Consider the following 24674-nt stretch of genomic DNA (forward strand, 5'->3'; position numbering starts at 1 on the left):
CTCGGTGTTCTGCTGGGTTTCGCTCCCTGAAGGAAGCATAGACCGAAATCTCCTCCAAACAAACCCGGCTTTTTCCCCAAGAGTCTTAAGACTCATGGATAGTGAAACCGATGGAGGGTTGAACAAATGAGCCTCGACATGTATTCCTTCTTTGGCTAATGCCTTTCCAACTTGAAGGGCGAAACCAGCACCTAACGAATGACCGATAACACAAACATTGCTACTTCCATACTTCAATGCACATGATTTTAATGTATCAAAAGCTACTTTGAATCTTACTGACCCTTTCAAACTTTCCCAAGCAAGGAACCGAAGGTCGTCAGTTAAGTCCCTTCGGATAGTCACACTCTTTAGGAGTGTTCCTCTTAGAGCTAAAACAGCTCGTGGGGCCCCACTTGGGCGAATGAGTATGAAATCGGACAGTGCTGAAGAGCAATCCCATTCGAGTATGGCTCCAAAGATGGATCCATCTCGCTCGTCGATTAGAGTTTGAGTTAGCTTGTATTTGAAAGGCAACCACCAGTTTGGAGCTAAAGCATTTTCACCTGTTTTGTTTTCTTGCCTGTCTAGCTCTAGCAGGTATGCTCCTTGTATGAAACAGGCCATGACTGTTCTTTTATAATTTGCATTTTTCCTGCATACATCCACAAAACAATGAGTTATTTGAGACTAAGTAATTTTCTCATCATATAAATATAAGTTTCTACAGGCTTCTACGAGCATTCAACTACAATGTCAAAAGCCTTAATCCCAACAATATGGTATCGGCTACCTACACAACATTCCAACACCCTAAAGCCATTGAGTGGCTCCCACTTTAGTAGGATTTGGGGATCTGATTTGTTAGAGTATATAACATTGGTTGAGGCCCCATGATATGTTATATTAGCTTTTGATGGAGTTGGTTTTTTGACATGGTATCAGAAGCCAACGTAACATGAAATTACGGGTTCGAATCTCAATCACCCCTTATTCAAAGTAGAATATTTAGCGTTAGTACAGGGAGGACGTATGATGAATCCACATTTCTAGCATAAAGGGCTCTCGTGTGAGGCGATGTGTTAAAGTATATAACATATCCTGAGGCCTCAACCATCAGCTTTAACAGGTTAAGCTTTTGGTTGAGTTGGTTCCTTGACATGATTTACACAATGGAATCCAATGAATCCAATGTCATAAATTAGCTCCTACCTAAACTGAATCCAATGTATACCTTAATGTCACTAATTTGTGCCTACCTAACCAGAATCCAAAGAATCCGATATTCACACAACCCTTATAAATTATATCAAAAAAAATTCAATAACTTCAATAGCAAACATCCCCTATAACTTCATATAAGTCAAATATAAAATGGTACTTTAAAACAATGTTAAAACAAATGGCAAACTCTCCATGGACCATTACCTCCAAAGTCATACACACACAACCCTTGTTTGTTTCAACAAAATGGTGATTTCTAATAGACTTTCAATAGCAAACATTATGGCAACTGCACATGAATCAACTAAAATAGATCGTCTTTCAATGACAATCTCAATAATTTGTATTAGTTAGGCTATTCAACCATGCATAAGGCGCATCTCATGAAACCATTTCTCATACAAGAATTTATAAATGAAAGCAATGGAAAACAAACAAACAAACCAGCTAGAATTGATGATATCTCTCCAATTAGGAGAAGAAAGATTCCGAGGCCCAGAAACATGAAATGCATAAGGATGAGCTCCACCTCCATTTTTGCTTCCTTCCACCATTTCCATGGCTGCTCCCACCATTATTTCTTCAACTTGGGTTTTTGTTTCTACTTCCATTTCCATTTTAAAATTGAATTTCTCCCCACTTTGTCCAATAAAGTTTTGATCTTGAAGAATATGCTTGTGAAATTGGTATTGACCCTTCTTTAATTCCTCAATGTCACATCATATAATTTATTTTCATTAATGTAATTTGAAGGAAAACAAAAACCCACTTTAGATTCCTTATTCTGCAATTAAAATACACCCTTCTTTCTCTTCTAGAAGATAATAGAGAAAATAGAAAGAGAAAAATTGCAAGAATTATTGTGGGATTTTGCTTGGGTTTGGGATTTTGAGAAAGCAAGTGGGAAGAATAGTAATTGAATAGTCGCTTGGATTATCAAAAATCAAAATCTAATTAAGTTAATACTTACTAAGTAATTTATTTAATTCCTTTTAAAATGGAAAGTGATTTTATGATTTTGTCATGTTGTTGGATTTTTGCAAAATATTAATTAAGTTTTTGATCTTCAATAGTCGCTTGGACACCAAGAATGTAAAATGCTCAATGAATCTTTATAAATTTACTACAAATATTAATATTTTTTTCACAATATATCATTACATAATACTCCTTCGTGTTCACTATTATTATCCCATTTGTTTTTTAATACTATTTATCAATCACCTTTAATTTGTATTTTATTCTTAGTTTTATAAGTTTAAACATAAAATCAAATATAATCTTATTTGCTTCGATTCGATATAAAGTTTAATTAAAATCAACATTTTATAATTTTTAGTTTAACACAATTTGAGATATTTATGATTGAATATGTACATTGACAAACATACAAAAACCAAATGAGATAATAATATTGAATATGAGAAACTACCAAATGAGTTGATCTCCTCAAAATAAAAAGTTCATATGTTAATATTATATTAAATGATTATATTAAATGTGCTGTTCAACCCAAGTATGAAAAGCATCTCACGAACCGAATTTGTGCTACCAAATTTGTAGACTTGGAATAAAGAGAAGTATGTAGGTAATTTGATTTTGTTTGCTGGCATTTGCAAATTGGGATGGAAAGGGAGCAAAAGTCAAAACGGACCCTCACTCATATCTCACATCTCAAAATATCAATATATCAAACTTGTGTATAACATTCTTAAGTGTGTGAAGTATGAACATCACTTTTTCCGCGTTCAAACTGAGGCTACAAACATTCTTAGGTTACAATCGAGCGATTGAGAACCCGAGGAGAAGCAAGTGTCCTGGATGCTGCACCCGAGTCTATCGAAAAATCAAGCCCTCTCGGGTTGTGATGTATTTTCCGAGATGGAGGACCCAATTCGAAGCATTATGGGATAAACAGGGTCGAACTCTTTGTCTCCTCTAGACCTCACTAACGCAGCATAATCATCGAGAGTTGCTTTGATCCCCTTCCATATTTGATCCTCACCTTGCGAATCCAACCATAAGGAATACTGAATAGGTGTAAGTTTATTTCTCTGCATTGGCGACCGCAACTCATCTGGTCCCCGAGAATAAAGATGGTGGAGAATAGTACTAGGACGAAGATCTTGAAGCAATGGTGATGCCTCGAGTTGAGATGTATCCAAGAATATGACAGGACGGAATGCTCGTAGAGCTCTGTATGGAGCACCAAGCTGCTCCACCGGGAATAAATTCTGACCCACGGCTAATTCCAGCTCGGCCATATCCCGAGCCATCCGCAATTTTCCCGACTCTGAAAGTGGCCTTACGAGAGAAGCGTGCCTTATGAAGAACATTAGAACCCGAGAAGCCATGCCACGAGCAAGTTTAGTGGATATGGATTCAGTCCCAGTTGCTGCTGCGGTTTTGGAGGAAGGCAACAATCTCGAAAGGAACTCGCTGCGGAAATGGAGGATGCATTTCTGCAACTCTTCCATGTACGATGAAGCATTGTTATCCATAGCAGCGTCCATTCCGATGACACCAAAGTTTTGGTCATGAATTTGCAAGATGCATGACTGAAGACGGTCCAACATGGATTGGAATAACGATTCTACCGAATCACAGGCAACCCCGTATATAACGCCTAGCGCGGGAGAAAGAAGTTCCGAGGCTTCAGGAGGTAGTCCCGATAACAAAGCTGATATACGCGTGTGAACTTCTTGAAGATGCTGGCACAGCATGAAGTTCTTCAATTGAGCGGGAGTTGCAGGACCTGTTATCTGTCTGGCTTCTGGCCCCGTCGATATCTGCAATAAAAGAAGAATCAAAATGTAAATGAGCAGGAAAAAGGGGCCAAGAAAGAACGAAAGAGAAATCAAACCATTTCAACCGAAAAACCACTACAGAGGTGTCAACAAAGAAGCAATCACTAACCGACTTCAAGACTGTAAAGAAGCAATGTATATGCATTATGCAGGACTGAAGGCAACCCGTCCACCTATGGCCAATAAGCTTACTAATCAGTATTCCTAATATGCCCCTCCTGAATGATGGGTAGCTCCTTATCCATAGCAAGAGTGAGAAGTGAAATAAAACTACACAACTATATATGGGGTCAGCTACATGAACCAAAACAAATGAACGTAGGAGATCGTCAATAACAAAGATTATACATATAATAACAACGTCACATGATTCGCTAATTGCCTTGCGAATTGCGAATAAAAAAAAACGAATTATGGTCTATTTTAGCCTACTTTTGAACCATTTTGAGCGAACCGCGAATCCAAAAGGCTAACTAACTAGCGACTTATGTTTCACTGTATAATACTAATCTATAGCAAAGAGATGAATTGCAAATGATCATCACATATATTATTCTTCTCCATTCTCATTCCCGTCTATTGTCAATTATCATAAGCTCCTCGAAATCTCAACTCTTCGTATCATTCTTCGCTATTATTATCCACCTCTTTCTTAACTTAACTCCTCAAAATTCCGACCTTCGTCTTCATTAACTGGTGCATTTTTCGAAGCTTGCACGGTCTCATTAAGATTTCTTAGAAGGGCAAGTGCTACAAAATGAGGCCGATGGAAATAGTATATACAAGAAATTATATTCTCGTAACTTTTATCAGTAAAATCATCAACTCATGGGTGCAATATTTTTTAATAACAATAACTAACAGTTCTAAATTTTAGTACTTTTCCAGTGAAACATACCTGATATTCAGCTCTTTCAGCCAAGAGAAGCAGAACTTTGCTGATTTCACGCAGAACCAAAAGAGTCAAATGTCCATCGAATTGAACAGTTTCAATCTCCTCCTGAATCCTTAATATGATTCTTGATATGTGTTCCTTGGAAGGGATACTACCACGGCTAGAAACTGGTAAGACATTATTCACAAGTTCTGACAGGCGACCTAAACACTGGGCCAAGAATGATGTCTGGAAATTTTCAATTGCAGCACGCATCTGCTGCTTACCTTCTGAACTGACTGCGGGTAAAACCCCTTTGACATCAGTTTCACGTGATACACGTTCCAAAAGATTCTCCATCACGGAATACAATTTTGGGTACCCTAACGTAAATATTTCCTTCACAAAGCTTGAGGCAGTGAATGCAGATTTCATCTGACTTGCAAATGATTTAACAAATGCCTCCCAAACTCGATCGGTTAACATTTGATCACCCTCCTACAAAAGCAACCAGTAGAATTAGAAAAGAGAAAAATACCGCTTGATCAACAAGATCGGCTTGTAATGCCAGGTTGGGAAATGATACATCAACAAACAATAACAAATGCCTTTCAGATTTATCTTCCGAGAAAGAAGAAATGAATTTCAGTCCAGAAGAAAAAAAACTCCATTTCATATCCAATATTCCAATCCAATCTTTTCTTCCACAATATCACCAAGAACTTAAGTTAAGTTTTCATAGTTTACAACGTAGAAAACTATGCAAGTTTTCTCATTTGAACAATCAAAACTAACAAAAAAAAGATTCATATAAACCTCGGTGGGCTGGGTTGCAAGCCTTTGATGTACATATGATTTCTACGAGTCATGAATCTTTCCATCATATCAATGAAGTGTTCTCGGACTACAATCTATTTTTATCTTGGTTGATTTTATTGTGTACTTCATAAAAATAAATACTTAATTCCTTCTACAACAACATTTGATAACCCCACCGCCACTAAGTTGCTCCCACCTAGGCGGGGTTCAAAGAATGGGATATATGTAACCTTAGCTTGTAATAACAAACAGGAAGTATGTACATGATTTAGCGAGTCAATATACTATAGTCTATTCACGCCATCATAATATCCAGCCATAAAACTACAAATCTTTGGCTCCATTTTTATATTGTCAAACATAAATTTCATTGGGTCTAAAGTTTTGGAAATTTGTGAGTCAAGACCAAAATTACTAACCCAATGCACCTAAATTCCAATAGGGGCACCAATATCAACAAACCAATACAACTAACAACTTTACAAGGTCAAAAAATAAGCAGGAGTTGCACAAAAAACTAAACCTTATCTCTAGTCTGTCTAATCTGAGCTCAAGATCATTTGAGAAATCACAGAAAAATTGCATAACCATGTTACAAAAACCATTGGTTTCTAATCATCCAAATTGATGAACATCAAATCATAATGCAAAAATGTGGTAACCGTTGCGGGGGTGATGAGGTTGTAGTATCGCCAAATGTATGGCCAAAACAATGAAATATCCCTCGAAGCAACCTAAAACACGATTTTATTTTATTTTTTTGCACCGGTTCCATAAACTTGAAAACCTTTAAATGTTGCCTACATATAATATATACATGGTCTTGTTTTTGCACTAGGCATCAAATACTAGATCAACAAAGCAAACGACAAACAATGAATGATGAACATTAACCAACTTCATACTCAAACAAATACCAATCTATCAAAACACATAACAAAATCCGCACAACACACCTGAATAACCTCATCCAAGAGTAGAACATGAGTAAAAGGATCCCTCTTCTTGGACAAAACCCTCTGCAAATGCCAAATCGCAACGATAATCGAATGCAATTGATCCATACACCCACTCATCCTTTGCCAAAGTGCATCTTTAGCTTTACCACTTGCCCCAAATTGTGGGGTCCCACTCCTTTGAATTCCCCCTGGTCCTCCATATCCAGAAGAAACACCAGAAATAGCTTTCATATCCAATGCATTAGCAATACTCTTAACACCCAAATTCCTATACTTAGCAACTAATCCATCAACAGTTCCTCTAAGTTCACCAAGATTGTAAAAAACTTGTAACCCACTTCCTACTTCAGCTTGATTCAACCCCTCTAATCCTCTTTCCAATACTTTCATCCCTTCAGACCGAAGTTTTGCTCCAGCCTCAGAAACCCACCTCAATTCCTCATCCACAACCTCAATCCCACCCAAATCATTATCACTAACTAACCCTAAAATCTCACAATGTAATTGGGCACCTTTCAAAAGATCCAAAGAATCACTAGAACTCGTCATTAAATCACGTAGTTTCTTAACTAAACGGATAACCCTAATAGTAAATTGAAGATTCTGTGAAGTTGAATGAAGATTACTAAGTTGGGTAGTTTTTGTTTTAATCTGGGTATGTGGGTCAGAAATTTCGGATCTAACTCGATTTACCGATGATTGTAGAGATTGAACACAAGATCTAATGATGGATAACGAAGACTCAGCATCGCGTAAGGATGATAACTGTGCAAAGAGATGATCATGATGGGAAAGTACTTCGGATCGGAGTTGTTTTTCAAGGAGATGAATACCATCTTGAAGAAGTTCGGCTGTGGATGCGGATGATCCGGATGATAGAGCTTGAGAGGAGAAATGGGTTGAAGAGAAATCGGGGGAGAGGAATAGGGAGAAAATTAAGTGATTTGAGAAGGAAGAAAGTGGGTTATTGTTGTTTTCAATGGAGGAAGATGGGTTTTGGTGCTTGAATGTGGAGAGTTTTTGGAGTGGGGATGATGATGGGGTTGGTGAAAGTTGGGATCTCTGCATTGCCGCCATTGTTGGAGCTCAAAGTTATGAGCTTGAGAATGAGGAGTTATAATTAAACCTCCATTTCATCGATGAAATTTGCAGGAAAATCTACTCAATCACGTTAAAATAAATTAATTAAAATTCTAAAAAGTGTGGTGATATACACATCAAGGTGTTCTCTTCAATTTATTTTTTTTGACTTATTACTTATTCTTATTGGAATCAGATCAGATCAGAAAGTTTCAGATCAGAACTATTCAGATCAGATCAGAAAGTTTCAGATCAGACCAGACCAGACCAGATCAGACCAGACCAGACCAGACCAGACCAGACCAGATCAGAACAGATCATACCAGACCAGACCAGATCAGATCAGATCAAACCATACCATTATTATTATTATTATTAGTAATAATAATAATAATAGTAATAATGATAATGATAATGATAATGGTAATGGTAATGATAATCATAATCATAATCATAATCATAATCATAATCATAATAATAATAATAATAATAATAATAATAATAATAATAATAACAATAATAATAATAAATAATAATAATAATAATAATAATAAGAAAAAATTAAAAAAAATAAAAAAACAAATAATAATAATAATAATAATAATAATAATACCTTAACTACTATTATTAATAACAAACTCAATGAAACCAAATCAAATCAGATCAGATCAGACCAGATCATATCCGATCAGACCAGATCAGATCAGACCAGACCAGATCAGATCAGACCAGATCAGATCAGACCAGACCAGATCAGAAAGATTCAGATCAGATCAGACTGAATCAAACCAGATTAGATTAGATCAGATCAGACCTTAGTAAATTCAGATCATATCCAATAAGATCAGACGAAGAGAACATGTCCTTACTTGGACTTACTATGAAATTTGTCCTGTATTTTAGTCATTAGGATCTATTGTCCTGTATAATCTCATTATCATTTACCAGGAATAGTCTCTACTTTTGATTATTTTAAAATTATCCATATTTTTTTACGGACTACACTTTTGCTACATTCTAGTCGATTATTGTATGTACTTACCCCAAAAGAGTTGTCGAAGTAGACTAACAAAAAAACATAAGAAGGAAGAAATGAGTATAATGACTAGTACATACTTGCAATATTTAATAGCCGATTAAAATGTGGCAGAAGTACTGTCATCAAAAAATAAAAAGGTTGGATTATATAAAATTAATCAACAATATGATAATTCATAGCTGATGAACAATGGACAATAGTATGAATTATTTAAAGATATGAGAGATATGGCTAAACTCACAAATTGATATAATAGAAAATTAGGATTAATGAAGAAGAATAATCCATGTGGACGATTATGAAAACCGATATATTGATTCAAGTAGCTGACTTCAATCTATTGGAATTAAAGCTTAGGAGTTCTTTACTTCTTGTTGTTGAATTAGTTTTTTTCTTTGGCCTTTTGAGTTTTACTCTATTTTATAATAAATAATAAAAAATCAACAATTAATTTTTATCGAACACCTTCACTTCGCTTATTTGTATGCTAGACAAGTATACAATATATAATATCTATGCCATGTTTATTGTTTGCGCCTGATAATTACATTTATTTGGTTTATGGTATTCGTTTTATACTTTTCTTGCCTTGCTTTTATCATGTGTATGGTGTATCCAGTCTTCAGTTTTCAGTTGTAGCCCTTTATTGAGATGAGAAACTCTTTTTAACTACAACATCCTTTGATAAAGGCGAGGTTAATCTTTTTCTATGTTCTAAAACTCTATAGGCTATAGCCCCTAATCATGACTTTTATGAACGAGATATAATGAATATGATAATGATGGTGGCCTCTATAACAAAAGACACAGTAAGTTTAAACCGATGACTCATCAACCAATATTTTAGTTGGTTAAACCAACAATTACTCCTATCAATAGACAATTATTTATCGAACATCAAAGAGACACTTATTGATTTTTTCGCAAAATCTTATATGCGGCTACCGCATCCATACGACTCAATAAAAAAATATTTAAAACTTTTTTTAAGCTCCCAACTCCAAAGCTAAAAATATATATTTTAAAATTAAAATGTCAATTCAAGCACTTCAAACCTCTATAAGTCTTACACTTCATTTTCAAAAGCATTAACTCTATGTTTTAACTACTTGCTCCAACTCTTAAAACATCAATTCTAAAACTTAAAATGACTATTTTAACTTTCAAAATTCCAACTACAAGTCTTAATTTCCCTCATTCAAGACATAATTTTATTTTTAATGTCTATTTAAAGCTTAAAATCTCTATTTTAATGTTTCAAGTCCTTACTTTAAGCCTTATTTTCCTTCATTAATGGTTAAAAAAGAAAACTCCAAAATTTAAAATGTCAACTTCAAAAGTTCAAGTAAATTTCAAAACTTAAAAATGTTATTTCCAAGATTTAAAATGCACATTTTGAAATTAAAATTTTAAACTAAATTTTCTTTTGATAATAGTTTTATGTTTGGTTTTTTAAATCAACATACACCAAACCTTAAAATGCGCATTTTAAGACGTAAAATCGCAATTTCAATACTTAAATTGTCAATTCCAAGCATTAATTTCAACAAATGCATAGTCACTATTTTAAATTTTTTTTAAAACATATAACTTTATTTTTCAATATCAACTTGAATTTAAAAGGCCAAATCTAAATCTAAGATAATGTTAACATTGGTCTTTTAAGGCATAGATTTGGTCTTTTAAGTCTTGGAATTGAAAATATTTTTTTAAAAAATTATATTAATAATTTAAGAATTAAAACCAAATCGACTTAAGTCTTATTGTAGAGTTTTTGAGTTTTAGATTTGGTCTTTTAAGTTTGAAATTTAGCATAAAAATATTTAAAACTTTTTTTAAAAAATTGAGTTGCAAACTAATTGACCTATATATACTACGGTGATTACACCCATGCAATCGTTGGAAAGTTTGAAACAAATAAGCATTTTTTAACAAAAAAAAAACTTCGGGTAAACTTAATTTAAAAAATAAGTGTTTTTATGTCCGAGCATAAGCTCAGATATGTTCGCAGTACTAATAATGAACAAAAAAGTTGGTCAAAGAAAGTTAAAATTTTGTTCTCAATTGATAATTGGAAACAAAAGAGAGTCAATGTTATAATATTAGAAGGGACAAAATAATAGAATTCATGTTTGTTCCCACAAACAATTTTTTTTGTTTTTTGTCCTTTCTAACGTTTTGACATTATCTTCTTTTTGTTCGCAGTTATTAATTGCGAACAAACAATTTTAACTTTTTTGACCAATTTTTTCGTTGTTAGTAATTATGAACATACCTGACCTTAATCTCTGACATAGAGATATTTATTTTTGAAATTAAATTTATCTAAAACTTATTTATTTATTTATTTTTTAAAATTGTTTATTTGTTTTAAATTTTCTAACCGTTGCGAGGTTATGTGTGTTTGTAATATCTTAATTTACGAAATGAACTAGGCCTCAAAGTGATCGCAGTCGCACATGTGTTTTCGTTAACAAGATTTACTGTCGTTTTATTTAGCTTTAAGACCAGAAGTTAAAGCAAAAACATCAAATAAAAAAAACATGATAAAGTACCGTTGTCTAGCGCCTTTTCCATCTTCATCCTCTGAACTTCCCTTCCATTCTTTTCGTGCGCAAAGAGAAACCTAATATAATCAAAAAAGCCATAATTTGAATTTTCATTACCTAAATTCTCACTCAAAGTATCTATTTTCTTTATCTATACAATATAATGGCTTCATTATTCTCCATTTATTCAAGAATTTCTTCATTGCTCGAGGAGAACGGTAATCGGAATTTGTATTTGAATGTGTTCGGTCAAAAATGGCGAGCACGAGCGGTTTCAGAGACGAATTTGGTCACTCGAAGAGGTCGTCTTCGAAAAGAATGAATCGAGCTTTAACAATGGTTGATCCTACTAATGATGATAGTGTTCCGATTGATAGTGAGCTTGTTCCGTCTCCGCTTGCTGTTATTGCGCCTATTCTTAGGGTTGCTAATGAAGTTGAGAACGATAACCCTAGGGTTGCTTATTTATGTAATTTCTCGTCTCTTTTATATGATTTTATGCTTTTTTTTTTTTTTTTTTTTTTTTTTTTTTTTTGCAATTTGGAGTTGATGAGGATGTAGTGTTCTATTGATAGTGAGCTTATTCGGTCTTTGCTTGTTATTTTGTTTATCATTTGTGCAATTTTAAAGTTAATTGAGTTTAATTTGATAGAAGCTTTTTACCTTCCTTCATACAGATATTATCTCAATTTTCTTTCTCTTTATACAATTTAACGGCTTCCATTTTCCTCCATTTTAAAAGAATTTGTGTTTTGAAAGTGATCGATCACAAATGGCGAGTACGATTGGTGTTAAGGACAAATTTCGTCACTCGTCGAGGTCCCTTTTGAGGCGAAGGACTGGAGCTTTAACATTGTTTGATCCTACTAAGGATAATAGTGTTCCGACTTATTGTGATTTGTGAGCTTGTACCATCTTCGCTTGCTGTTAAACTTGAGAACGTAAACCCTAGGTTGCTTATATGTTATTTCTTGTCTCTTTTACACGATTTTATAATTTTTAGTCTTTTATTTATTTTTATTTTTTTTATTTTTCAATTTGGAGTTGATTAAAATAACAGAGTTCCCACTGGTAATGAGCTTGTTCTGTGTTTGATTGCTGTTATTGCGCCCATTCTTAGGTATGCTAAGGAGTTGAGACTTGAGCACAAAAACTCTAGGGTTGCTTACTTATGTAAATTTTTGTCGTTTTTTTCTTGTTTATTTTGTGTTTTTAAATTGTTGTTGATTTTTTGCAATAGGAGTTGATTTAGTTCAATGTTTGATAGAAGATTTGAAATTCGTTACTCCCTTCTTACACAAAGTATCTCAATTCTCTCTCTATATATACAATTTAATGGCTTCAATTTACTCCACTGTTTCATGACTTCTTTCGTTTTTTGGGAAACAAGTTAATTAGAACTTGCATTTGGATGTGCTCTATCAAAAATGGTGAGTATGAGCGGTGTTAAGGACTTGGTTAGCCGTTAAGGTTGTTTTCGAAACGAAAGTCTCGAGCTTTAGCAATGGTTGATCCTACTAAGGATGATAATGTTCCCATTGATAGTGAGCTTGTTCCGTCTTCACTTGGTGTGATTGCGCCCATTATTAGCTAGAGTTGTTAATGAAGTTGAGAACAAAAACCCTAGGGTTGCTTATTTATGTAATTTTTTTTTGTCTCTTTTATATCTTATGTTTCTAATTTGATTTTGATTCTTTTTTTTCTATTTGGAGTTAATTGAGTTTAATTTATGATAAAGTTTGTAATTTATTTTTCCTGTTGAGTTTGAAGCCGATTAAGATTCTGGAGTATCATAATTGGTAACAGCCAGGATTATTTGTGGCATTTTTTATGCTTGGGGAGGTTGATTTCTATTGAGCTACTACCATACCATTAGATTAATTGGAAGTAGAGCTGCGATGGTGGATCTAGGAAATATATTTAATGGTGTAAAAATGCAATTATAAAAACTTAGGGTTAAAAAAATATAAATCACAAATTAAATAAAGAAATTTTTTAAAGTTTTGAGTTTTGAATGGGCTCAAATGATTTATTTTGTTTATATTATTTGAATGTATTATATTGGGGAGTTAGATGATTTTTCTATTTTGAGCTGCATTTCCATAGTTCATCATGATCATCATACCTAGTGTATCCCGCTCATAGAAAACTATGCTCAGGGTCTGGAGAGGGAAAAACGACGGCAACTCATACCCATAAAGGAGAGTGCGGTCAAAAAGTCCCTCGGCTTGAGAAAGGTCTTCAAAGAGTGAGAAACCTGGAACTTACAAATAGAATAAATAAAATACGTACAAATAACTAAAAATAAAGATAAAAGTAATGAAGGAGGTAAAGAGCGATAATTAAAAGCAATGAACAATAACAAACGATTGGTAAAAGGGACGGGTTTAGTAATCTAAGACGTGGATAAGGCGCCACCAACTGCCCCTATCCCTGGTCAGGTCTTTGGAGAGGTGAAGTTCATGTATGTCACTTTTAATTTGTTCCTCCCACGTTCTCCTAGGTCTTCCTCGACTTCTCTTGCCCTTCACTATAATGCATTCGATCCTTCCTACTGGGGCATCATGTGTCTTTCTCTGCACATGCCCAAACCATCTCAACCTGTTCTCCCGTATCTTTGCGGAGAGAGGTGCAACCCTTAACTTCTCCCTGAACTCCTGGTTTCTTATCCTATCCGTCATAGTATTACCACATATCCACCTGAGCATAGGCATTTCTGTTACTTCCATCATCTGTTCGAAACCTTCTTTACGGGCCAACATTCTGCCCCATATAACAACGCCGAGCTAATTGTAATGTGGTAAAATTCACCTTTTAATCTTCTCGGGAACTTTTTATCACACAACACCCCGGTTGCTACTCGCCACTTAAGCCAACCCACTTGTATACGATTAGTAACGTCTCCATCAATCTCTCCATTACTCTGAATCCCCGATCCCAAATAATTGAACTTGGACGTACATGCAATAACTTCTCCCCCTATGGTCACCTCTGGCTCCCCTATTGATTCTGTCCCACCGAAATTGCATCGCAAGTGTTCTGTCTTCGTACGGCTTATGCGCAACCCCTTACCCTCCAAGACTTCCCTCAAGGCTTCCCCCCACTCTTCCAATTTACTATTAGCCTTCTCCTTGGTTTCTGCGGCCAAAACTATATCGTCGGCGAAAAGCATGCACCATGGTACGGTTTCTCAGATGGATTTTGAGATTTCTGACCGTAAAAATGAAAGGACTTAGTGCTGATCTCTAATATAGTCGCACTTTAAATGTGAAAGACTCTGTCATACCCACCTGTGTATGTATGTTGTTTCATAAAGACATAATATTTTGTTTCATAAAATATTATTTGAATGGGCTCAAATGATTTATTTTGTTTATATTATTTGAGTGGGATGATTTATTCTGTTTGTATTATTTGAATGTATTATATCGGAGAGTTGGATGATTTTTCTATTTTGAGCTGCATTTCCATTATTGTTTCATAAAGACAATATTTAATCACAATTTCATTAAGAAATGAGAGTTTACTGCTGTGAACACGAGATTTGAACATAATTATGTAGTTTTTGGAACTAAATAAGCCAAATACCTTTGAAAAAAGATGTTTTTTTCAGAATTAGTTTTTTATTCTAGTACTTCCTTTGTCCCACTCTCATGGGGTTACATTTTCCTTTTTAGTCCATTCCATGGGTTTAGCTACATTTCTATTGTTGATCATGATCCATACTCTTTCTTTAATTCTCATTCAACATTTAACTTATCTTTTCATTTTATTTACATGTTTCTTTCGCTTCCCAACAATATGCACTGTAGTTTTCTATCAGTTTCACAGACTTATGCTTGCCCTGGTGTGTATCTAGAATGATGATGGCTGTTGTTATAATCAGTTCCATACTCAGAAGCTATGCACTTGTGCCCATTAATTCTTCTTTTTATAAAGGTCTTTTGTGTTGTTTGGTGCTGTTGGTCAACTAGGTCGCTTTCATGCATTCGAGAAGGCTCACAAGATGGACCCAACGTCAAGTGGGAGAGGAGTTCGCCAGTTCAAGACTTATCTGTTGCATAAACTTGAAAAGGTGGGATTTTTCCTTTCCTAGTTTGTTCTCTATGTTGTACTCATATTCATTGTTTCTAAATTAGCATCCCATAAATTTTTGGTAGAATATCCAATTCTCTTTTCTGAGAAGATCCCATGCCTAATCTTTTTGCAAAGTTGATCCTTTCAATGTTTGCATGTGTAAACCTCTCTTCAGTAGACGAAGCACTGTTTGATTCTAAAAATAAATTCTGTTCTTTGCTCTACAGTTCCTAGTGGTCTGTAAACATAAATAATCTTGGGGTTTGGAAAGCAGTTGTTTTGGTTGAGTGGTTTGCATCTCACCAAAGTGGTGACAATGGCTGTGCGTTGTTGAATTGACTTAGAAAGGATTGTCTGTTGTTTATTTTCCACATTGCTGGCATGTGTTCATTGATCGAAAGCCTATTGGCATTATAAGATTGTTTTATGGGGGTCATGGGAAGATATCATGTCGTTCAATTTCTGTTAGTTGTAATGAAAATATTGATAATTTCTCCCTTATTGTTCCTAGTAACTGTGTATCTCATTGTGAAAGGTTCTTGTTAAGATGTTTTTGTGTTCTCTTGATTATAGGAGGAGGCTGAAACTCGTCCAATACTAGCTAAAAGTGATCCAAAAGAGATTCAGAAGTTCTACCAGAACTTCTGTGAGAAGAATATTAGACAGGGTCAACACGTAAAGACTCCGTAAGTCTTAGTGTCAAATCTCTCCCCTCCCATGATGTAAAAAGAATTGAGAAGTAAGAGGAGAGAAATTTATTGTATGCAGAGTTGTAAAATTAAAAAATGACAATGAAATGGTTAGGGGTGTCATTTGGTCCCTAATTTTAGTTGAGCTGTTTAATTTTCAAAATTTACCATCTTTGTTGTTTTCTGAAGGGAAGAAATGGCCAAGATTTATCAGATAGCGACTGTGCTATATGATGTTCTTAGGACGGTTGTACCCTATGCAAAAGTTGATGAAGCGGTTCGTCACTTTGTCTAACTAGTATAAAGTTGCTGTCTTCACATGAATAATTTAAGGTGAAACGTTAGATTTTGATATTTATATTACCTGCAGACAGAAAATTATGCCAAGGAAGTAGAAAGGAACAGAGAACAATACGAGCATCATAATATTCTCCCTCTATTTTCTGTTGGTGTTAAACCAGCAATCATGGAACTTCCTGAGGTTGCTTACAATGCTTGTCCGTGCTGTTTTTCTTTGTTATGTGTAGATTTATTGACATACCTGTCTGAAACTTTCAGATTAAAGCTGCAATTCGGGCCATAAGTAATCTGGACAATCTTCCTGTGCCTCAAGTTACATTGGCATCTGTTACTCAAGATCATAATGTTATTATTCCGGAGTACAGGGACAAATCTTTTAATGATATTCTTGACTGGCTAGCATCCATCTTTGGGTTTCAGGTAAACACTTTCCATGAGGTTTTAATTTTCATATATTATGAGCTTGATTGTTTAATTCAGTATATCACCCTAACACTTTTGAGCTGATAGACCTTTTAACCATGGGCTGTAAGTCTTAACTGTTAGTTCCTTGAGCCTTTACTAGAACATTGTTTATTTTGACAATATTTTTGCTGGAGCAAGGCTTGTGTTCGACTGAAACTACAACTTTTAATTAACATCGAATTCATCAAATCCTATCAAACGTATGCATATCATTTTAGTGTCACTTATTGAAAAATGTTTTCCCTTGGTTTGAGGGAAAACTTGAAGAGCAAATTTAGTTTCCTTCCATGTTGTGAAGAAAGTGATCTGCATGGGCTGGATAAATGTTATGCACTAGGGTGGCAGCCATTGATAACCAAAGGAAGAAGATGATAGAATTGGATTAACTAGTGAAATGTGTGAAAAATGTAGATACATTGTTAGGCTTGTTCTCGACTGTAACGAACTGGGATGGTGGCCGTTGATGACCAAAGGCTAAAGATAAGGTAATGAAATATGTTGAAAATGTAAAGATAATTACAAGCTTTTGAGAGGCTTGTGTTCTCCCACACGAGTTAGCAAACGCAATACAACACACACATGTATCCTGATACATTCTCTGTCTCTCTCCCCCCTATTTATAATTTTTCCCGATTTCTATCTTTAATTTTTCGCTGACTAGTTTCTTTTGTAATATACTTCTAAAAAAGTAACATGCTATCCACTGGTTTCTTCATATTGATGTAAACTAAAATATTTTCACTCCTACTTTTCCTTTCTAATTGTACTCTTAAACAAGCAACGAAAAAAAACGTATTTTTTTGGAAATTGTTTTTTCAGTTATATAGTCACGCACCTAACGAACTCATCAGTTGTCCCTGTAGTGAAACATGATTTTTGCATATGTGGATTCGCATATGGTAACTGATTTTGTTATGGTCTAGTTTGGTTTCTATAGTTGTTTCGCGTACTAGAATGTGCAGTGAGCCAGTGACCAAGGCAAAACCGCAGTTTGCTTTTTTAACATGATTAAGGTCTTTCATTAATATTGGTATGTCTGATTAGTTTTTCTAGGTAGGCTGTTCTCGTTGCCATTGCAGTCAATACATGTAATTTTGCAGTCAATGGTGCCTACATTTCGCTTGCGGTCAACTCTAAAACCTTTACATTCCGGTGATGCGACCTTGTTTTTGCACTATGAACCCACCAGTTGATCAACTGCACCCATGACCATCTCTTTTGATACCATAGTGGTTTTGATCATCCCTTTTGTAATAGTTTTTTGTTACACTCTTATGCTCGTGCATGGATCACTTTTGCTTTTGTTTTATTCATGTAAGTAGCGCAGAAGTATAAATGTCATTTCACTTCTTTTCATAACAGACATCACATTAATTGATAGCTCTTATCATTGGATATTTTTTTTCTTTCTTAATTTATTTTCTCTGCTGTAAAAGAAAGGAAATGTTGCAAATCAAAGAGAGCACTTGATCTTGATACTTGCAAATATGGATGTAAGGGTTAGGAGATCAGAGGACTATGAAATGGTATGTTTTCAAACTTTCTGCTTCAGTTCATGTCTTTTGAATAATTTTTTTAGAGAAAGTGTCTTTTAAATAATTAATTAAATACATGTTTGAGATGCAGCTTCACATTCAGACTATCCACCAATTGAAAGAAAAGGTTTTTAAAAATTATGAAAGATGGTGCAATTATCTTCATTGCAAATCAAACCTCAAGTAAGCACCCTCTTTTTGTGGACATGAAAAAATAAATGTTTATCTGATGCCCTGCCAGAATGTCTACTAGTGGTCAAGATTATTGCATATAATTGACTTTCTGACTTGATTTTCGTGTGGGAATTCCAAGATTTCCCCCAGGTGCTGACCAACAGCAATTGGAGCTTCTGTATATTGCACTTTATCTCCTTATCTGGGGTGAAGCGTCAAATGTTCGTTTCATGCCTGAATGCTTATGCTACATCTTCCATAATGTAAGTTTACCTTTGAGTCTTCTTTTAGTCTTTAAGTTACTCTTGATTTCATTTTGTATGAATTTGCATGAGATCAAAGTTTTTTTCTCTTTCTGTATTGCGCATGTTCTTGAAACTGATTGACTAAGACTTTTATATGTGATAATAGTCCCTCCTATTCTGATCAAAAGACCCATTTGTTTTTACACTATTCATTAATCACTCTTTGTTTGTATTTATTCTAAACCTGTAAGTTAAAACATAGTCAAGAGAGATCTTCTTTGATTCGTCTTAATGTTTATTTTATTAATATCAACTTTTTATAATTTTTAACCAAACACAATTAGAGATATTTAGTATTATAATAGTGCATTAGCAAATATGCAAAGCCAAATAGGACATTTCATTAGAATAGGAGAGAGTAATAAATTAATACACTAAGGGAGTCTCAAACATAGCAGGGAACGATCCAATAAACAAAAACTACCCTCTCCATACAAGTTACTTTCTTTTTTGAGATCATGAACTTGCATATTTTTGCTTTGATTTTTCAAATCGGTCAGTGATACAGGATTGTTTTTTGGTCGACAAGTAATACTGAATTGAATATTGACGCTTAAAAGTACAAGCGACATCTTAGAATTATTTTCTGTTCCATTCAAACCATAGTTGATATAGTTGTGCCAGGAAGCTGATCTTAACAAGATTTGAATAGAAAGTCCCTAACCCTTGAGGTTATTCGCAGTTTTCTTTTTATTCATAAGAAACAAAAACATATCCTTTCAGTGGATGTCTATATGAGCTGCATAAGGTTAAAAAGTGTTGATACTTGTTCTGGAATATTTTTTTTCATGTTTGTGTGTTATGGGAAAATATGCACCGCAAGCTGTTTGTCATGTTTGTGGTATTTGAATATTTTTCCATGATTTTTTTTTGTTTACATTCCTATGTTAAACTGATGTGTGATTGTTGGTAGATGGCTAGTGAAATTCATGGAATTCTGTACAACAATGTTCACTCAATAACAGGAGACAATATTCAAAGTACGAGGCGTGGGGATGAATTTTTTCTAAAGAAAGTTATATCTCCGATATATGATGTTTTGCGTAAGGTACAACATCTTCCATGCATGATCTACTCTATTTTCAATTTGCATGCTTTTGTCTCAAGAAATTACCAACTGTTATTGCAAAAAGGAAGCAAGAAGAAACAAAGGAGGCAAAGCTAGCCACTCAGCTTGGAGGAATTATGATGATCTTAATGAATATTTTTGGTAAGCCTGAAAGATGATTTTTGTTTCTGTTATTTATTTGATAGTACTAATTGTTAAGAGTTTTATTATAGGTCTCAGAAATGCTTCAAATTAGGATGGCCAATGGATGACAAAGCAGACTTTTTTGTACAAACGGAAGAGGTGCGGCCTTCCAGCATGGTAATAAGCATCTGCTAATATTCTCATAATTCAATGTGATCTTGTTCTCTCAAGTATTTGATGGTCAAGGAATATTTTATATTAATCGTGCAAGATGTAAGAAAACGAACATGATGTGCAGTGCTTCATGTTGGATCAAGAAACAAATGGTTTATGACGTGTCAATTTTGATTTTCTTGATTGTGATGTCTTATTAGTATTTTTGTGTTGGATTTTTGATTTTAAGGCTGAAGTAGCTTAAAAGTGATCTCTGGGAAAGGCAACAAGTCGGTAAGATGTAGTGTACAACTACAATAATGCCACAACAATACTGAAATTCCAAAAATCAATATTGTAGTGACAATGTGGAAGTTCCTTTCTTCATGGAGGTTATTGTTTGATTTGTTATATTGATAGCGTAACTGACTTCAGAACAACTGCTATCCCATTCCAATTGGATCATTTATTGTTTCTTTTAACTTTGGAATAGTGTGGTTGTAAAGTGAGAATTGATTGTATATTATGGTGTATTAAGTACTGGAAATAATAAATCTGTTTGGTAAATTCACCAATGTCTTGTTGGGTTGCTACTCTGGACACCTTTTTTGTGCTTTCTTTTTTCAACTGACCTTTTGCCAAATAAAAGTAATTTAAATTTTCTTTTGGTGATTTTTTTTTTTATATATTTAAATTATAGACTTTTATTGATTACAAGTGATTTTTAGGTTCTATTGAATTTTGTTTATTAGAACTAGTTTTTTTTTTTTTTTTTTTTTTTTTTTTTTTTTTTTTTTTCTGATCAAATATAAAATTACTTGACAAAAACTGATATTTATTGGTAAAAGAATTTGTTTCATGTCTAATTAATTGTTTTTTTGTTGCTATAAAAATCATAGTAGTCATTTTAGTGCTTTTTTACAATTTAAAAGCTAGTTGATGTTTGCTATCTTGTTCTTTGTGCATATTTGTTAATGGATAATTGTGGTTTCTTTTCACGTATTTTCTGTTTCTCAAGAGCATCATTACTACATATTTATGTGATCACGTCTAAATGTCTAATATAAAATAATGGACTGCTACTCGACAACCTACCATATTAGGTTCCTGGCTTCGTCAACAAAACTGGATGATAAATCTAATATAGGTCTTCCCTTGCAGAGGCATGATCAAGTTGCTATTGGAAAGAAGAAGCCTAAGACAAACTTTGTTGAAATGCGCACATTTTGGCACCTTTATAGAAGTTTCGATCGTATGTGGGTATTTTTCATACTTGCTTTGCAGGTACTTTTGACTAAAGCCTGCTATTTTCTTCACTAACCCGTTGCCCGTTTGCTTTGTCTAGTCTTCATAGAAGATAAGATTTGATAACAAAGCTGACTTATGCTGATTTTAAAATGTTTTCAGACAATGGTAATCATAGCTTGGAGTCCTACTGGTTCAATTATCTCAATTTTTGAGCCCAACGTATTTGATGCTGTTTTGAGCATATTCATTACTGCTGCCTTCCTCAATTTATTGGGAGGTACTTATATTAAATCCCGCTCTTTAAGTCTCTTTATAATCAGTTATGATGGTTCTCCAATGAAGAAGGGGGTTATAATTTCATCCTTGCACCACTTTCGGAGTCCACCTGAGTTCGAACGAGGCTAGTCATGTTTCAGGCTGGCGAATGTATGTTGCAATTGTTTAGGGAATTTAGTCAATGCTGTGAACAGACTTCTATTGTTGTGTGTAGAGTATTATAAATTATTTTCTATGGAGGCAGTACCCATATTTGATGGAGCCAATGATTTATATTTCCTCTGTCCCCTGATTTTGCTCCATTTACTACTATAGTTGTTCTACTGAGTTTTCCCCATTGCTATTTTTGGTCATGACCCTGCCTGTAATTCCCCACTAAAACCTACAACTAATTTCTCTTTACTACATTAAAACGTATAATTATTCTATTAAAGGACATGACCCAATACCCCATTAAAATACCCACTTTCTCGATTTTTCTTGATTCTGGTGCCATTGTCGTGAGGAGACTGAAGAGTAGTTCTTTGGTTTTAGATTATAATGGACTATAGTAAAATGACTCATTAAATCATGTGAGCCCCATATTTATTTGAAGTTGCAAATGTTGTTTGCAATCAAGGTTTTTTCCGAAACAACCTCTTTATTATTATAAGATTAAGGCTGTGCACATTTGATTCCTCATACTTCCTCCTAAGCGGGAGCCATATACTGGCATTGGGTAATAGAATGAGATTGTAGATGGGTGCGATGTGCACTAAATAGTGCAACAATACGGTTTCCGTCATGGTCACAGTCACCGTAATGGTTAAGATCTCAAAAAGGATTTCACGTACAATAGGGATGACTTTGCGGTCGGTCGCGGTAAACTCAAAAACCTTTATAATACGGTTGTGATACAATGATGCAGCCTTATTTTACCCTATGGTCAATGGTGAACTTGACCCTTCATTTTAGAAATTAGAGAAGTCTGATTGTCATCTAATCAAACAAAAAAGCAGTTTATGGGTCATCTTTTAGTCAACAACACGATTATAGTTGGCGGATAGTTTTTTCTGGTCTGTTTGACGAACTTCTTGTTTGTTTGCTAGAGTTATTTCATTTTTAGTTTTTGTGGTTAAATATTCTTTTCTCTTTGTGTATGCAGCAACTTTGGATATTTTTCTTAGTTGGAAGGCTTGGGGGAGCTTGAAAATTTCTCAAATTCTGCGGTACCTTTTGAAGTTTGCTGTTGCAGCTATGTGGGCAGTAGTGATGCCTATAGGCTATACCAGATTTGTACAGAATCATGTGGGATTAGTGAACTTCCTCACTAGCTGGGCTGCCGATATAAATCCTAATACTTTCAAGTTTTGCATCGCCATTTACATGGCTCCTAACATTTTTGCTGCTTTGTTATTTTTCTTCCCACCAGTACGGAAATTTGTGGAACGCTCGAATTCAAATATCATCATCCTCGTTATGTGGTGGGCTCAGGAAAGCATCTTCAACAGCCTACATGATTAACTCCTGCTTTATTCTTTCAAATAATTTTCCTTCAGGGAACTTTTACTTTACAGCATTGCTGATTTTTATTCATTTGTTGGTGCAGCCAAAATTGTATATTGGAAGAGGCATGCATGAAGACACATTTTCCCTTCTTAAGTAAGAACACTGAAATTAATGTATTCAACATGAGAGGTTGCTTGTTTGTTGATCATGTCATATTCCATGATATTTGGATGCTGTATCAGACTTTCATTAGGTGTTCTGAGGATTTTTTATGGTGCTTTTTACTAAAATTGCTCTTGCTTGTGGCACACCATGTAAATGCCAATGATTTTCAGGTATACATTTTTTTGGATATTGTTGCTTGTGTGCAAGCTGGCATTTAGTTTCTATGTGGAGGTAAGTTCGCTGCCATCTGAACTGATATGTTGTTTACTTCATCCATTTGGAGTGATAGTGATTTGCTACAATTTTGGTGCTCTGAAAATGGAATTTGTTCACTTTTCCCCCAAATATTAACCCACTTCCTTTTCCATCAGAAAAGGAAATTTATATGCTAAAAAAACTACTTTCTTGCTATGATAGTGTTGAACGAAAATTTGGTACCGTGTAAATACCTTCTATAAGTGTATCTGTTTCATTACTTTGTATTATATTTCACATCTAGTTTGTTAGGCATACTTCCTCAACTTTTGATTCTAATCCTTTCTATAGATTTTGCCTTTAGTGGAGCCAACAAAGCTAATATGGCGGATGAAAATTGATGACTATGAATGGCATGAGTTCTTTCCTAATGGTAAACTTTTGCTGTGCTTGATTGGCTTGATTTCTTTCTTTGGGGATTGTTCATATTAAACTAACTGTGACTCTATTTGATGTAGCAACACATAATTTTGGCGTTATAATTGCGATTTGGGCTCCGATTGTTTTTGTAAGTGGTTCAGAAGTGGAACTGAATAAGAAAATGTTTTACACTTTTATATTTTTGTAGTTTCTTTCACATTATTAAAGATAATCACTGTTCATTTCTGATTAGGTTTATCTCATGGATGCACAAATATGGTATGCCATATTCTCTACCATTGTTGGTGGAATTCTTGGAGCTTTCAGCCATTTGGGTGAGGTATGTGATAACTTGTCCTTCTTGTGTGATAAATATGTGATACTTTGGCCAGCCGTTCTTTTATCAGAGTTTTTTATTCCTTAGTCTTGTGGAGGAGATAAATCGAAGCAGAAGTTTGTGCAGTATGATTCCAATGTCCTATTTGAATTCCAGTTTCCCCTTTTCCTTAGGGGACAATGACATATTGGCTAGGCTGATGATTCTGGAAGTGTTGAGTTGTGTGTTTTTTTGGGGATTTTATGAATATATGTTATCTTAAAATTTATTTGACGTGAATAAGATGAAGCTTTGCTTTCCATCTGATTGTGACTGTGGTCTTGAT

General features: G+C 34.5%; 3 protein-coding genes across 7 annotated transcripts in view; 1 reads left to right on the forward strand and 2 right to left on the reverse strand.

The window, feature by feature from the left end:
• Window positions 1-2128, reverse strand: part of LOC130806108 (GDSL esterase/lipase At4g10955-like) — a 3239-nt gene extending 1111 nt beyond the window's left edge. Inside the window, exons 1-2 of the mRNA XM_057671037.1 lie at window positions 1648-2128; window positions 1-634 (exon numbers count right to left, since the gene is read on the reverse strand). The exon at window positions 1-634 is cut by the window's left edge and continues 1111 nt beyond it. Coding sequence (XP_057527020.1) covers window positions 1-634; window positions 1648-1820 — 807 coding nt within the window. The 5' untranslated portion in view covers window positions 1821-2128. The remainder of the gene's footprint in view (window positions 635-1647) is intronic.
• A 377-nt stretch (window positions 2129-2505) lies between these two features.
• LOC130806110 (conserved oligomeric Golgi complex subunit 5) lies at window positions 2506-7854 on the reverse strand. The gene is made up of 3 exons (XM_057671038.1): window positions 6660-7854; window positions 4909-5382; window positions 2506-3992 (listed from the first exon to the last, which is right to left on the reverse strand). The coding sequence occupies exons 1-3, from the start codon at window positions 7737-7739 to the stop codon at window positions 3051-3053; spliced, it is 2496 nt and encodes an 831-aa protein (XP_057527021.1). The 5' UTR covers window positions 7740-7854; the 3' UTR covers window positions 2506-3050.
• Window positions 7855-11307: 3453 nt separating this feature from the next.
• LOC130806111 (callose synthase 7-like) overlaps window positions 11308-24674 on the forward strand; it is a 33932-nt gene continuing 20565 nt past the window's right edge. For 2 of the 5 annotated variants that reach the window (XM_057671039.1, XM_057671044.1), the window contains exons 1-20: window positions 11308-11799; window positions 15305-15405; window positions 15981-16093; window positions 16286-16373; window positions 16467-16577; window positions 16655-16816; window positions 18298-18387; window positions 18488-18579; window positions 18710-18833; window positions 19789-19923; window positions 20009-20085; window positions 20157-20244; window positions 21382-21504; window positions 21628-21745; window positions 22889-23214; window positions 23330-23385; window positions 23568-23628; window positions 23944-24025; window positions 24111-24160; window positions 24266-24352. In XM_057671039.1, the coding sequence (XP_057527022.1) occupies window positions 11586-11799; window positions 15305-15405; window positions 15981-16093; window positions 16286-16373; window positions 16467-16577; window positions 16655-16816; window positions 18298-18387; window positions 18488-18579; window positions 18710-18833; window positions 19789-19923; window positions 20009-20085; window positions 20157-20244; window positions 21382-21504; window positions 21628-21745; window positions 22889-23214; window positions 23330-23385; window positions 23568-23628; window positions 23944-24025; window positions 24111-24160; window positions 24266-24352 (2298 nt within the window). In that variant the 5' untranslated portion in view covers window positions 11308-11585. Of the gene's footprint in view, window positions 11800-12955; window positions 12972-15304; window positions 15406-15980; window positions 16094-16285; window positions 16374-16466; window positions 16578-16654; window positions 16817-18297; window positions 18388-18487; window positions 18580-18709; window positions 18834-19788; window positions 19924-20008; window positions 20086-20156; window positions 20245-21381; window positions 21505-21627; window positions 21746-22888; window positions 23215-23329; window positions 23386-23567; window positions 23629-23943; window positions 24026-24110; window positions 24161-24265; window positions 24353-24674 lie in introns of those variants that run through there. The other 3 variants (XM_057671040.1, XM_057671041.1, XM_057671043.1) reach the window with 3 other exon arrangements.

The sequence above is a fragment of the Amaranthus tricolor genome, chromosome 2, assembly GCF_026212465.1.
Source record: "Amaranthus tricolor cultivar Red isolate AtriRed21 chromosome 2, ASM2621246v1, whole genome shotgun sequence".
Lineage (NCBI taxonomy): Eukaryota > Viridiplantae > Streptophyta > Magnoliopsida > Caryophyllales > Amaranthaceae > Amaranthus > Amaranthus tricolor.